This window comes from Manis pentadactyla, chromosome 9 (genome assembly GCF_030020395.1).
Source record: "Manis pentadactyla isolate mManPen7 chromosome 9, mManPen7.hap1, whole genome shotgun sequence".
NCBI classification, from domain to species: Eukaryota; Metazoa; Chordata; class Mammalia; order Pholidota; family Manidae; genus Manis; species Manis pentadactyla.
Genome location: NC_080027.1, coordinates 112,422,773 through 112,438,469, shown reverse-complemented (window position 1 = coordinate 112,438,469; position 15,697 = coordinate 112,422,773). Strand labels below are relative to the sequence as shown.

The 15,697-nt window shown below is 46.4% G+C and overlaps 1 protein-coding gene across 1 annotated transcript in view; it reads left to right on the top strand.

Moving 5' to 3' along the window:
* Window positions 1-14,962, top strand: part of NIBAN1 (niban apoptosis regulator 1) — a 137,860-nt gene extending 122,898 nt beyond the window's left edge. Inside the window, exons 9-14 of the mRNA XM_036912556.2 lie at window positions 3-190; window positions 1,429-1,590; window positions 3,062-3,172; window positions 4,976-5,083; window positions 8,853-8,964; window positions 10,633-14,962. Coding sequence (XP_036768451.2) covers window positions 3-190; window positions 1,429-1,590; window positions 3,062-3,172; window positions 4,976-5,083; window positions 8,853-8,964; window positions 10,633-11,744 — 1,793 coding nt within the window. The 3' untranslated portion in view covers window positions 11,745-14,962. The remainder of the gene's footprint in view (window positions 1-2; window positions 191-1,428; window positions 1,591-3,061; window positions 3,173-4,975; window positions 5,084-8,852; window positions 8,965-10,632) is intronic.
* Window positions 14,963-15,697: the final 735 nt, after the last annotated feature.

The following is a 15,697-nucleotide window of genomic DNA, read 5'->3' as shown; positions in this document are numbered from 1 at the left end:
AGCCATGGTGATGCAGCCAGCAGAGAGCAGCTGTGCGGAGAATGTGCAACCGTTCTTGGCATCCATTCTGGAGGAGCTCATGGGACCTGTGAGCTCGGGATTCAGCGAAGTACGCTCACTCTTTGAAAAAGAAGTGGATGAACTCAGCCAGAACTTCCAGACCACCAAAGACAGTGCACGGCTCAAGGAGGTAGGATCTGACGCAGGGGAGGTGAATGTGAACAGGCGCCTGGGGCTGCCTTTCCCTGAGCCTTGTGGGCACTCAGCCGTTCTTCCCTTGCTTCCTTCCTCCCACTGGTCTGCCCTTCCGTCTCTCTGCCCTACCTCCCCTCTCTGCTTAATTGTTATTCCTTTAAAACAGACACATTACAGATTGTGTGATGAGGGGCAGGTTTGAGGGAATGCTTTTGATCATTAGTTCCACTTCAGTGGAGGGCTTCATAAATCCTCATCATGAGTAATGTTTTTCTCTTTACAAGCTTGGGAATGGTCCCTTTAAAAATTCCTATTTAGAGAAACCGAGGAATCTAGATTTTTCCTTTCTGTGACTTGAAAGTCAAACAGTGCACACTAGACTAACCACACTCACCCTATGCTGATACCCAATTCTCCCTCAGGCATCCATTTCAGAACTTACCTTTCTATCTTTTTTTTTGCCACCAAACTCTCCTGTCTATTCCAGATCTCCAACATTGAATTTTAAAACTTGTTTTTAAATAAGCTTGGAAAACAGAATGTGTTCTGTTGGCAATAATACTCACAGGGTGAGAGTATGTTGATAATACTTAAGGCCTTTAGCAGACAAGGCCTGTCTCTGTCCTTTTGCTGGAAGCCCTCTGGCCTCATCAGTCAAGTTACCACTTGTGCAGACTGGAGGAGGGGGTCCCCAGTTTTTAACACTGGTTGCCTCTCCCAGGCCAGGCCTCTTCCTATCACCCACCTCCCCACCCACCAGCACCACAGAAAACCCCAGAGAGGGAAGCTCATGGACATCGGCAGAGCCCCAGAGAACTGTGGGGAGTCCAGGAACATCCTGAATCCCCTCAGGTGTCTAAGACAGTGCCACTCACTCAAGAAGGCTTTGGAGGTTCATGGATCCAGCAGCAATTCCCTGTGCCCAAGAGCCTGCTTGCCTAGTTCCTGAGCTTTGGAAGTGGAAGTGTGGAGTCCATCAAGAGCTTAAAAAGACTGAATGCCCCTAAATGCATGCTCCTGTGATCCAGTTTGTTCTACCAGTCTGCCCCCAGGGACCTACAGAAGGAGGGAAATACAACAGTTGTAGATGTTACAGATGTACTGAACCGAGAAGTGATTCACTCTAATAACATACACTGGATTGTTTAGAATTTGTGTGATAAACGTGTATGTAGTAGTGCTCCTGAGTCTGAGTATTTAATGCATCTCATTTTTCTCTTCACCAAAACGCAGCATCTAGACCAGCTTATGAATCTGCCACTGGATTCTGTGAAGATGGAGCCTTGTTACATTAAAGTCAACCTGCTTCAGGAACGCTTGCAGGACCTCAAGAGCCGCTTCAGATTCCCCCACGTCGATCTCGTGGTTCAGAGGACACAGAACGACATGCAAGAGGTGGGAGCCGCGGGGGCGTCACGGTGGGTGAGGATGGAGAAAGCAGAGAAGCAAGTGCTGGCTCGCGAGGCTGGTGTGCCTGCTGCTCAGGGAAGTGGGGCCCATTTCCTCAGCCATCACTCTGAGCCGAGGACAGGTTTTGTCCTTCCAGCTGGCTTCATCCTTCTTCCATGTTGATGACCATCACAGAGAAGAAATATCTCAGAGAAATAGAGTAGCATTCACTGATAATTACCGTATGGGTCAAATCAGTGCTTTTAACCTTGACTGCACACTAGAATCATCTGGGGAGCTTTTAAGAAATACTGATGTCTAGACTCCACTTCCAGTGACTATGATTTTTTTTTTTCGGTCATTAAAAAAAACTTCCCCATTCCCATTCCCACTGCTTCTAATATGCAGCCAGGATGGGAATCACTGGGCTTAATTAATTCCCTAACCTAGTTAAGAGTAAATCAATCACACTTTCCTATTTGGATGTCTTGAGTCTGCCTGATAGGTTCCCTTTTTTTCCCCCAAAACAACTTTTCTCCTGGAACAGGGATGAAAAGTACAATCTCTTCTCATATTAATAGTGCTTTCCAGATGAAGATGAATGTAGTCATTGAAGCCAAAAGGGCACGGTTCTCTTTCACAGATATTCCGGGGAACCCTTCTGTGGGGCTGGACACTGCCAGATCCACCTCAGGGAGCTGCTGGGGGACAGATTCTTAGCTAGGCTCACTCGGGCGTTGAGCTGGCAGTGAGAGACCAACCTGCGGGATGCCTGGGGAAGAAAGGAACATTTTTTTTCTCCAAAGTTATCGGCAGTTTTAAGTGATGTCATCTCATTAGCTAACTTCTGAGTTGTGAGATTTAAAGACAGACGAGGGGGAAAAACCGGGCAACAGGTTAAGAGATGCCCCTTGGAAATACCGAACCGTGGTGAAACTGACACCAGGCAATGCAGAGAGTAAGAAATCTGAGCTACTTCCGTTTCGTGACCCGGGAGCGTGTCAGCCACCGCCTCCACGGAGCCTGCCCCCTGCCTCCCTTGCCAGCATGGCAGAGAAAGGAAGAGAAGTGGTAGATGAAGGTGGTTTACATCCCCCTGAAAGTGGAGAGGAAGGACTAAAGCAGCCAGAGTCGCTGGGGAAGGCTCACCTCGTCTTGTCCAGCCCTGGCTGTGGGGACGCCCGTGGGAGGTGATGGTGCCTTTTCCAGTTGGAGCAGAAAGAGAAAAGAAAACGCGTATTCGCACTTACACGCGTGCGTGCGTGTGTCTCTCCGTGCCTCTTACTGAGCCCACTGTGGCCACGTGCCTATTTATTTCACAATCCGCAGAACAAAACAATAGGGGGCCCCCCTGTGGGGATGAGGGCCTCTTGCCCTGGGCCACCCGCAGAGGGGCCCCCCGAGGGGCCTCGCCCCCGATGGCCGCCCTTCCGTCCGGGCCCTGACGGGGCTGTTTGTGTGTCGCGTTGGTGTCTAGCTGATGGAGAACGCGGTGTTCACTTTGGAGCAGTTGCTGTCGCCTCATCTCCAAGGAGAGGCCTCCAAAACCGCAGTGGCCATTGAGAAGGTGAAGCTCCGAGTCTTAAAGGTAAAACTGTTCTCTCGTTTGTGGCATGCACGAGACAAGAATGTGGCCCTGTTTCTTCTGTTAGGTGGAAAATACCAAGTCTGTCACTCTCTCCCTTTCCCTTCACCTCGTCTCCATCTCCCCGCCCGGAGGGAGCCACTTGTTCCCCAGCACGACTTTCATGCCTGTTCTGCCACCTAGTGGCTGCTTGAGGGACCACAAGTCCTTAGCATCGTCCACCAGCTCGAAGTAACAGGTCCCAGCTTGCTTTCATAGCAATTGGACGCGTTTATTTGCAGCCCACTGTAAGCAAAGCATTGTGATAGGTATTGTATGGAATGTGAAAATAGGCAAGGCACAACCTCTTTCTTCAAAGAGTTTATTTACATTATAGTAAAATCCATTTAGATTGGCCAGCATCCTTTAGAAAAATTTAAATCTCATGGCAAAGGAAACAATACTTGAAGCAAAAGACACCTGCCCTATGAAATTGTTTTGATTTTTTAATGTGCTTAAGACTTAAGTACATATCAAAGTGGTTTTAATAATAGAAGCTTGTACATATATGGTATATTTCTAAAGCTTATTTCAAAACCTATCCTTTTTCATTTGATCCTCATGAAAAGCCTGTGAGATAATTGGAATATGTCCCCTTTGCAGTGATGAGTAAACTAAGAGCTAACCTAACTTACATAAGCTCAACAGGCTGTCAGTGCTGAGCCTACAGCTAAAACTATCCACTAGTCCACTCATTTTTTAACCTCCTACTTCCCCCACCAGTGCTTTGGAGCAGAAGATCAAAGTCCCACAGAGCCTAGGAGGTGGTCCCTGAATTTCAGACTTGATGTCTTAACAAACAGTAGAAAACTCTAGCGACAAAACCATTGTATTTAAAAGCAGTATTTAACATGGTAACAGCAATAATAAGGAACTTGCCATTGAGAAAGAAAAAAGTATGAATGCCCGTATCACCTCCAGTGTCAGGACACTTTATACCTATCAGGACAGCCCGTTTCTTCTCTGGACTCTTTGAGCTGCAAGAATACACTTTCTAATGTTAAGCTCAGGTTCTCACCTTGGGTAATTCTAGTTCTCCCCTCTTTGTTCATATCCTTATTCCACATTTTCAACTTCCTTTGATAGTTTGAAAAGAGCTGTAATTCTGCCTCATGGTACTGTCTCCTGTATAAATGCTTCATCTCCTTCATCATGCTTTATTTGGCCTGACCATTCTGCTCACATGCCTATAAATGTGCCCCAGTTTATCTGCGATCCCCTTAAAGTGACACCTAAAACCAAACTCCAGTCTCTAGGTTTGGGTGCTCTGTGCAGAACAGAGGGAAGCATCATCTTTCTTGTTCTAGATGTTAAACTTCTTTGGTAAACATACCATGTGTTGAGGGAGCCAGGAGCCAGGCTCTCACTTACCTCGTGGAAATCATTACAACCCACTAATCCTACTTTCAGTGTGTAGAGTGACGGAAGTAAGTGATCATGCTTCCCCTGGGCACACGCAGGACAGGGGCGAGGAAGTACACACCCACCTCCCAGTTCTACACGACTCAGAAGCTGCTGTTCAGATCTTGCTTCAGTTTCTATATCTCTGTGTGTGTTGTGGGGTGAGAGGGTAGGATGGGTTATTGTGAGATGTAACATCAGCCTAATTGCATTACAAGATCCGATCCGTGAGACCTTGGGCACACCAGGAGGGACCTCAGTAGTTAGGGGAGGAAAATGGAGTGAGTGCCTGAGCTTTAGTTTAAGCAGAAGTGGACAGATTGCAATGTTGCTATTCAGCACATGTTTCTATCTCTGTGTTGACAGCAATATGACTATGACAGCAGCACCACCCGGAAGAGGATATTTCAAGAGGCCTTGGTTCAGATCACACTTCCCACTGTGCAGAAGGCACTGGCGTCCACATGCAAACCCGTAAGGAGATGGTTATTCCAGAGAGCCTACTCTGACTGTCTGTGAAGTGCAGTCAAGTTCCTTTGCCGTGATGTGCTTGCAAACAGTAGACTAGACCGGGGAGGGGTTAGCAAACTTTTTCTGTAAATGGTCAGAAAGTAAAATTTTAGGCTCCACAGGGCATACTATGTTGCAACTACTCAGCTCTGCTATGGTGGTGCAAAAGCAGTCACAGACAGTAATACATCAGCAAACGGGCATGTCCGTGTTCCAGTAAAACTTTATATACAAAGACAAGCAGCTAGACTAAACAAAATTTCAAAAGGTAATGATCTGGCTTTTGGCCAGGCTCAGGGTTGCCATAGAACACCTGAGAATACCAGGTGTCCCTCACTGTTTGATGCGTAGGTCCAACATGTCTCCTGAAATTTTACCGCTACATCCAAGAAAGACCTTAAATTTAACATGAGTATTTGTTCAATCCAGTAAGTCAATTAATTGGTGAGGCCAATGAAACTGAAACCATTTAAAGCTGCTGTGAACACCAGGCACCAGTGAAGCCATGATTAGGAAGGTGTGACTTAGTCTGAGAGCAAAGTAATGGGCACACCGACAGTGGAGGCTGGTTCAAGGCTGGGGTTCGAGTCCTGGCTCCTCCATGTATCCAGTCTGGGGCCTCGAGCAAGTCACTTCCTCTTTCTTGGACTAGATTCCATTTTCTAGAAAAGGGATGTAATATATTTTGTCGTGTCTTTCTTAAGACTGAGGAGACTAGGATGAGCCAATTAACATTTCATGAGTGCCTACCATATGCCAGGTACTACGTTAAACACTCTGTGTGGATCATCTCAGTAATTCTCCCGACACCTCTGTAAAGTGTAACTATTTATACCCTCATGTCCAAGTGAGGAAACCTGGGAGATTAAGTAATGGGCCTGCTGTGGGTGGCCACCATTGCCTGCTCCCAACTCACTCTCACCAAATGCATGGCACGTGCTCAGTAAATGGTATAAATTGCTACTACTACTACTTGTACATTTCAGGAGTGATCATGAGCCTGGGCATTTCCAAGGCCTGCCCCCTCTTGGAGCAAATGACAAAGAGCTTTTCAGAATTTAAAAAGGGCTTTTTGGCAGCTTAGAGAGTCTCCAAGCATTGGAATACTAAATCCTTTGCATAAGTTATTTTAGTGTGGAAATTTCTTTGGTCATTTTTAGATTCTGTAAATGCTGTTTTTCTTCAGTCTCATTGGCATGACTAGTACCTGGCATTTATTTCTGGGGTGTATTTATTTCATAGAAAAGGGTTTGATTGAGTCAAGGGAGGACAGAATCTGTCGATACGATGGTCCCTTGGCGTGATGTGGACAGAAAAGCCCAGCCACCCCCGAAGGAAGGTTCAGTTCACCTCTGGATGTGTCTGCAGGCAGGCGTTCTGCTCAGGGTGGTTTTCTTTTTCTATCTCAAAGGCAGTTCGGGGCCTTGGAGCCGCCTCCCCCCTGAAGAAGGGAAGGGTAAAGAAAGTTTCCCTTCTTGTCTGTTCCCCTCTTTCTAAGCATCAGTTGTACCCACGCTGTAAAAGGCTCTTGTGATTTGTAATCAAGAGAGACTGGTTTCGAAAGGGACGGACACCCGGAGTTTTCAGTAATGAAGGATATTGTTTCCGTGTCAGGAGATTCTTAAATATCTGGAGTTACACAATGGATAAATAAGGGGATTATCTCCGTCATAGAAGTCTTTATTTTACTAAGGTGTGTTTCCCATGGTTCTTTCAATCACAGCTTCCCTGACCTATGCTACTCAATCCAAGCTGCACATCAGAATTGCCTGGGGAGCTTTAAAAAAAATTCTGATTCCCCAAGACCCACCCTCAGGAGTTCTAGTTTCAGGGCTCCAGGGAATTAAACATATGTCACAGTTCAATCAGTCCCTGTACAAGACCTGATTTATAAATCCAGACATGTCACAACAGTATGAACATCCCCAGAAATTACTCCTTTCCACACAGTTATTTAGTTGGTTGAAATTTTAAAGGTCTACTTATTTATCAGCGAACATGTATTAAAAATATGTATCCCATCTGATCCAGGCACTGTGCCAGGCCAATGTCCCTGCTGTCCCAGATTCACGGCCTAGAGGCAGCAGATCGCATCCAGTATGCTCCGTGATGAGCACAGCAGTAGCCTTATGGGGAAGAGCAATGCTTTGGGCTCTGAGGAGGGTGCCCAGCTCTGCTTACGGGTCAGAGAGGACTTTCTGGAGTCACATTTGCACCCAGTCCTGAGGGACATACAACAGTCAGGGGAGTAAGGAGTGGAAGACCACTTAGGGAGATGAAAGGGTATTGCAGACATGAGCCTGGGCCCCTCATTTTGCAGAGGAAGAGAGAGACGCGGAGCAATGACATGGCTTGCCCAGGGTCCCTCAGCTGATCCAGGACGGTGCCCAGTCTCCTGGGCAGTGCTCTTTCCATACGGTTCTCATCTGTGTGTCAATTCTGTCTCACAGACTCTCTGGGGTCATGGAGGCTCATGTCCCTCCAGTCCTTTGGCTTTGCTCCAGCGTGGGTATAAAGGGACCCCACTATTGCCCGCTGTGATCTGGTTCGGGGCTACAGAGCCCCGAGTCCTAGTACTGAGAGTTGTCTGAATGTGGTGGCCTCTGACCCTCTAGGCAAAAGGCATCAAATCCCACTGCTCAGTCCCTAGCTCTCTAAGAGCCAGGTATGGGGGACCCTCCTTGAGCACCCTCAGGTACAAAGATGACTCAGCAAATCACTAGGATATGATTTGGTACATTTTAATTCCTGTCCTGCCTCATGCTGATAACAGGCAAGCCTTTTGGAAACCCCTGGAAAGCAGGAAGGGTGAAGGGATTTTGCATTGTGCCTTGGTTGTCTTAAAGGGGAATCAGTGAGTGCCAGGACCAGCAGGGGGCAAAGAGGAGAATGTGCCTGAAGAGTCCTGGACGAGGGATGCTCCGCACCTGAAAAGGGGTCCCATTCTAATAGTCAGACATACAGCTAGTCTAGGACCCAGCAATCTCACACACGGGTATAGACTCAAAATCCTTAAATCCATAAAAGTCATGCACAGGAATGTTCATAGCACTTATATTCATATGAGTCCAAAATGGAAAAACCAGGAGTATGTATAAACAACTTAATTTTATCCACATAATGAATGCCTTTTATCAATAAAGGAATGAGCTATGTGGATGAATTTCAAGAACAAATACAAAATACAAATGTATGATCCAATTTATATAAAGTTCAAGAACCAGAAAAACGGATCTGTTGTGATAGATATCAAATCAGTGCTTATCTCTTGGGAAGTTGTAGACAAAAAAGCGATGGGGAGCTGGAAACAGTCTGTCTTGATCTGGGTTATGGTTACATGATATATTTATATGTTTAAAACCATTTGAGCTGTATTTTTAAAATGTAGGGGTTTTACTGTGTGTAACTTATACTTTGTTAAAATACTGTTGATATTTTTTAAAAAGAAAATATTTTGGTTACAATAAAAAATTTAATAAAGGAAAGCCCCAGACCCACAGACCAAGCTGTGAGACAGTCAGAATCTCTGGTATCTTATCTCCTAAGGTCCATAGAGCATGTGCCCAGTACAGGGAATGGTGCCTGGGCGGAGGGAAGAGAATGACTAATGGCTAAGCACCCCTTACTCCAAGGAGGGCATCAGGACGGGGTCAGCCTTTCCGTATCTCCTCTATGAACTGACGTCTCGTGCCTTGTCTTCTTTATCTTTATCTTCTTCTCTCTTGCTCTCCAGGAGCTTCAGAAATACGAGCAGTTCATCTTCGCAGATCACACCAATATGATCCATGTTGAAAATGTCTATGAGGAAATTCTGCACCAGATCCTCCTTGATGAAACTCTGAAAGGTAAGGAAGGTCTGCCTGGTGCCAGAGGGAACTCTACCCCGAGGGAAGCGCGCCTGGGATGGGACCCAGCCTGGCCAGCTAGGTTTTCTCAACAGGTGTGAAAGGGGAAGAGGAAAGTGACATTGGTGTGTTGAGGACACTGAGAGAAAAGGGGAAGAGAGGGAGGAATTTCACCTTGACCAGGCAGCCATGACTTGGCATACACTGTTTTGGCTCATTTGATATTATTTCTCTTTCCATACAAAGAACTCTGGGAGGTGGGAATTTTAGGCTTCATTTTTCAGGTGGGAAAACTGAGGTTTAGAGAGATTAAACCTGGAGTGTGTCATGTTTGAGACAGCAAAGAAAGGAAGGGCTCTTCATAACCACAGGCTCACAACCAACCCCTCCCCGAGCTGGGAGCAGGCGATTCCGGGAGCAGCGCCTGCCAGCTACGCCCTCAGCACATTCCTCGGCCGCTCTCGCTGGACAGAACAGACACAGTGTGATGGCATGGCACTCTGTGTCCCATTAGCACTCCAGCACCCACTGTCCTGTGGAATCTGGCCTTGCTTGGGACAGGAGTCTGGCTTGGGAACCTTTGAAAGAAATATGCTGGAGACGGCCATCCCTAAAACCATAAGCCTGAAACATATTGGGTCTCCGTGGGGTAGGGGTTTCATATCACAAAAAACCCTCCACAAAGACTGGCCAAGCATGAGCCCCAGGTCACAGTAGCTAATCCAATGAGATAAGGAATATAAAGACGTTAGCATGGTGTCTGCACCTCAGAGGGAGGGCCTAAGGCCATGCCAGTCCACCATGGTGCCTCTGGGCAAAATAAAAGAGGCTCCCTCTCTCCAGATACTTGACTGTTCTCTGTAAAACAAAGCCACAGCAGAGTGATACTGAGTAGGACTCTGCTGCCTGTTGCTGGAAGATGATTAAGCTGAATGCACAGAGCTACCTGGTCTCTGGTGTGAATGGCACCCCACTGGATGTGATATCTTGGGGCATATACAACCTGCACAGCCATAAGTGGAGGCCTGTGGCCAAGAATGTCAGTTGCTGTCCTTACTATTGTTTTTACTCTTCTCATGGTCTCTAAGACTGAGCTGGTTGTCCATGGGATTTTAATTTTGGACACTATAAGTCAATGGCATTCTCTGCAGGCTCAGTACTGAGTACCTGTTCACATTCAGGACTGAACTATGAGAAAAAACAGGGAAATACAGCCTTCTAAGGCCTGCTGCTGCCCTGGAGGAGTTTCAGATGAGGTAGACAAACAGAAACCACAATTTTAGCAATTAATTAAATGCGATGAGAGCCTCCATGAGTGATACAGATAATACTGTTAGATTATGAGGTCCTTTTACTGTATTTCATACATCTTTGGATTCCCAAAGCTTGTCCCATAGTTCATACTCAGTAAATGTTCGCTGTTTGGATAAATGAATGGAGGAATGAATGAATGAACACTACAGAGGTCCGGAGTTTAGAATAAGTTTGCAGGCTTTGGTCACCCGGGAGGGCTACCTGGAAGAGGGTGGATATGAACTGGAACTTGAAATTGAGAAATTAGGATAGCCAGAAAAGCTAAGAGAAGACTTTGGTTTCTGGATAATCAGAAAATCCAGTTTGGCCAGAGCAGAATGTTAATGGCATGCTTTTTTTTCTGGTGTCTCCCAGTGATAAAGGAAGCTGCTATCCTGAAAAAACACAATTTATTTGAAGACAACGTGGCCTTGCCCAGTGAAAGCGTTTCCAGCTTAACGGATCTAAAAACCCCTGCAGGGTCAAACCAGGCCAGCCCTGCCCGGAGAGCCTCAGCCATTCTACCAGGTGCCCTGGACACTGAGATCCCAAGTAACGAAGTGTTCCAGGAGTCAGAGGAAAGCAGGCAGCCTGGGGTCCCTGGTCCACCGGCCAAAGGAGAAGGCCTTTCTTTCCCTGTACCCAGCCCTCCCCCAGGTGGGGATGGCCAGGTGATCATTTCGAGCGTGGATGACCCCGTTGTGAATCACGTGGCTGCAGAGGCCACGGCAGGAGCCCCGGGCACACTGTCGTCGCAGCTGGAGGCTGGAGGGACTCCCGAGGGTGAAAGGCCCACCCGCGAAATGCCAGAGCCCAGCCCCACCTCCGGCTCCTTGAAGGAGATCAGAAATTTGTTGGCGGTGACCCTTGAAGTACCAGTGGAGTCCTCTGCCCTTGAGATTGAAAAAGATACAAATAAGGAGATCCCTGTTGCCCAAGAAATTGAAAAAGAAGAGGAAACGGCCCAGATCTACACAGAAACTAATCAAGTAGCTGCCTGCTGTAAAGACAACTATGAAGAAAATGAAGTCAGTGAGAAGGAGGCCGGTTCTCCCTCTCCGGAGGCCGAGGCCGGCGGGGTGGAGTCAGGGGCATCTCTGGAGGCTCAGCTGGCCTGTGGAGTGCTCGCAGAGAGCACCGGAGGCCCGGGCCCCACAGAGGAGAAAGCAGAGGCCGGGGAGCCCTCTGTCAGGGAGCTTGCAGGGCGGGCATCCAGCCCAGAAGCCCAGGGAGAAGGGGCTGAGCGCCCTGTAGAGGGTGAGGCTGTGTCACAAGATTGCGCCTCAAGGTCTGACCCTGTGTGCTCCAGTGAGAGTCAGGTCTCTGCGGAAGAAGCAGTGGCAGAAGGGAACCCCAGCCCGGCCCAGGCTGCTGCCCACGTTCACGGGTGTGAGTGGGTGGTCGAGAACGCTCCAAACACCGATGTCCTAGATGCACAGAAAGAGGATGTGAGTGAGAGCGCCCCAGAGCAGCCCTCAGAGGAGTGAGGGACAATCTGGCCAAACAGACTCAGACAAAGGGTTATGATTATGGGTACGCTTAGGGGGTCACATGAGAGTTATTTCCAAAAAAAAAGTATTAAGTATTTCCTTAATTTGTGTAATGAAAGCAGAGGAAAACTCGGCCATGAGCACCGAGGCAAATCTTTGTGGAACTGAATTGTTCTACCACAAATTATTGCTTTAGCGTTTTAGTAGGATTTACAAAGGTAATGGTGTGTTTGGGTGTCCGAGGGAGGGAATGGTGTCACAATGAAAACTAAGAAAGCAGTAGGAGCACGGTTTTTAATATATTCTGCACATTTTCTTCTAATGCACTTTAAGGATTTTTAGTTTTTTTGTAAGAATGCAAACATATACTGTAAACCCAGCCTCACCATCTACTGTACCAACATCACCATCTCTTAAGGACTCAGCATTCACCCACAGTCAGGCTGTAAGAAAGGGTAGGTGGTGCTCACCCGTTACCTCTGCTGTGTGCAGCCCCCCAGAGCCTGAGAGATTATGCCCCAGAGATCCCAGGGGAAGAGGAGCAGAAATGGAGGAAGGTTGTGGTCTACGGGACTGTCTGAGCCTGTTGCTAATTCTACTATCAACCTCTTTTTAATTAATCTTGTTGATTCTTATTAATGCATCACCTTTTGGGAAAATTAAGATGAGGCAAGAAAATTTCCTTGGCATGTTTCAGCCTGGAAGGCTTCCAGATCAGCCTTAGACCCGGCAGAGAAAGCTTCGCTGAATCACGGAGGGTAAAGCCCACCAAGTAAGCAAACATTATGGAACCGACTCCTCCGTGCCACATGCTTTGTTAGGCATCGTGTCAAAAAAAAAAAGATAAGGTACTTTGTCTAGTATGTTAAAAAGCCCAGGGGAATTTAACCTAAAAGGGAAAAAAAATGCCAATTTTCAAACCATGACAGCTTTCTGTCTTTCCATTGAAACAGTCCTGGCTCATTCCCAGAAGGGAATAAAGTAAGTGAATAAAATGAAGAAAAAAAAAGAAAAAGGAGGAAGGAAAGAAAAGGGAGAGAGAGAAAGAGAAAGAGCAATGCCAAGATGTGTAACCCCAAGGTCCAAAGATATCATCACCCAAATTGGATCGTTTGTTCCATCATCATTCAGCAAGTAAACTGACCCTATCATGTCCCAGGCGCCAGATACTTTGGAGGAAAAAATGCTGCTCCTTCTTCCCAGAACTTACATTTTCATGGAAATAGACACCAATACATCTTCTAAATGTTTTATGACCTACAATGGTTAACGTTAAACAGCTTATTGTCCTAAAGCTTGTTTTGATAAGATCAACAAGTTTATATCAGTTCTGTAAAGAAAGTGTCCTGCAGTTTAACTATTTAACCATGAATTAAAGTACCTCTCTCTTCTCCTTCCCATGAAGAATCTCTCAGATTTCCACGTAAAAATGATGAAAAAGAATCAGTATGAGGATACTCTCTCACATTGAATTGTTTCAACTTTTCTTAGGGTGTTTAGGCCCTCACATCTCTGAAGGACCTCCTTACAGGTTAAGAAGGTAGAGGCCACCTGCCACCAACCCTCCCACCCCAACCCACCCCCGCCCCTCGTCCCTGCAGCAGTCCCTCTTTGCATACTCACATCCTTGCATTTAGCACACAATATTAAAATGATGTTTACTTCCTGAGTCTTCCAGGACAGATACTAGGCTTTAGTCCTAGTATGTGCTTCCTGCCAGAAACAAAGCCTTAAATAAGGGTTCCCTGTCTTCTCTAGTCGCTCTGAAACTCCTAGCGTCTAGCATGGGAAATTACCTGTGGCCAGCTGCTCAGGAAATGTGAGAACTGAGCGTGCCACACGCTGTAACTGGGGCTACTTGGGGCTTGCTGTCAGGCAGGGAGATGCTTTTAATTGGGCTTTCTGCCTGTAGGGAGTCTTCCCTTAAATCAAGTCCAGGGTCCAAACAACAGACAGCCAGATGGTCAGATGCGCTGCCCAGCGATGCCAGGAGCCACAGGAGCAGCGCCCAGCCCCGCCAAGGACTGCCCTTCTCTCCCGGAAAATCGTAGCAAGCAAGGCGGTCCTGGGCCAGGCCGAGTCCCGGCTCCCTAGCTTCCTGCCTTTGCTCATCTCAGGTCTTCTTGAGGCCTCCAAAACTAAGAGATTTTTCCAGAGTACATTTTCAGTGCACTGGATAGATGAATATCAAGGGATGGTGCACTAAGTGGAAGAGTGTACTTAAAACAAAGAAGTGTTCTATACATATTTCTCAGAAGTTTACTAGACAAGGTGGGATGATTGTTTTGCTTGGAGATGGAACAGGAAACTTAAGTGCATTAGAAATATTCCGTATTCATTTAACTTGGTGAATGGAGTAACTTCATACCATGGATTTGTCTTGCTTTTTTACACGTACTTGTGTGGTTTCCGTGGTTTCCAGGTTGGAGCAAGGTTATTGTGATTTAAATCAGAAACATGAAAAGCCTCTGCCTGCTGCTCTGGGGATGGCTCCTCTAGGCAAATACATTAGAAATGCACAAAATCTCAAGACATGGTATTTGGCAAAATTTCCACTACATTAAACTAGTTACATTGCTATTGGAATTTCACAAAGAAAGAATTTTTTCCTTGAAAAAAATTAGCATGGCATTTTTTTTCCTCTGCAGCTTGGAGCAGAGACAGTAGTGCCTTGCATTATGCAGAGTTAACGCTCTGAATTTTCAAGAAAAGTCTCTTGGAGAACACTAGGATAATTCCAGGTTTTGTCCAAAAGCTTTATAAAAAGGCTGAGCTGAGCATGAAGAACCGCAGGTCTTTAGGCCCAACCTACACTTTACTTCAAAGATGTTCAAATCTGGTTTTGTAACCCTCCCAATCGGAGCCAGTGATTTCAAAGGGATTCACAATTCTTCAGAAAGATGATTTTATTTCTTTATAAAAAGTGCTAAATGATATGTGCTGCATAGCAATGTTAATATGGGGAAGGGAAGGACACCACTGACTAAGACAATAATAGAGTTTCACTAGGTAAAACCGTTGGCTACATGTGCCTTCTTACTTTACCATACACAGATGGGGTTTGGGGATTTGCCTTCTGAAGTCTGCAACTTCAAGAAAAAAATCTACACTGCGGATTGATAATTCTGGTCACTATGCAAAGCAAATAAAACACTTTGTAACCACATATTTACTCTGCCAAGTGCCTATATTCCAATAAAATTTTCATCCTTGAAGAGGTGTCCAGATATCCTATTTATTTGGAATGGGGCTGGTTTCATCTTCTGAGCGAGTGTCATTCCTGAACTGGGAGAAACAGCACTCCTAGATGAAAAGGTGAGTGGCTGTTGCTGTATATCGAACCTTCTAAGCCTGCTCTTTATTTCTTCTCCATCATGAACTAAAATCCAAAATCCAACTGCCTAAAGAGAGATACCCTGAAGAAAATTTTTATCAGGATCCCATCATGCCAGCCCCTACACAGTCTTTCCAGGAATCTTGAGTCCTCTGTGGATGCTGGTCTAGACCTGCAGACACAGTTGTGTTTTTCTGCCTCTGGTCTCTACACAAAGGAGTATGCATATGGTGAGGCAGTTCCAAGTGGAATTGTTGGGGTAGGAAAGTGGGTTTATGTCATGAGGAATTCCTACAAGATACTGAGTTGCTTTTGACTACAGGGGTAGTCTCTCCTGGTAATACCTCAAACCGCAACCCCTTCTCTGCTTGCTGCCTGGATCATGTTGGGGGCAGCTTTTCTGTACATTGGTTTGAGAAACATAAGTGGGGAAAAAGAAAGGTATTTCCCCATTCTTCAGCAGGCTGACTCAGTCTTGTTCTCGTGTCAGAAGCCAGGTTCAGAGAGAGGGAGGGAGAGGAAAAAAACGTAGCAGCAAAAGCTTCTTGAGACCCGGGCTCAGAACTGGTGGGACATCCCTTCTGCCATATCCTGTTGACCAAAACGAGTCACAAGG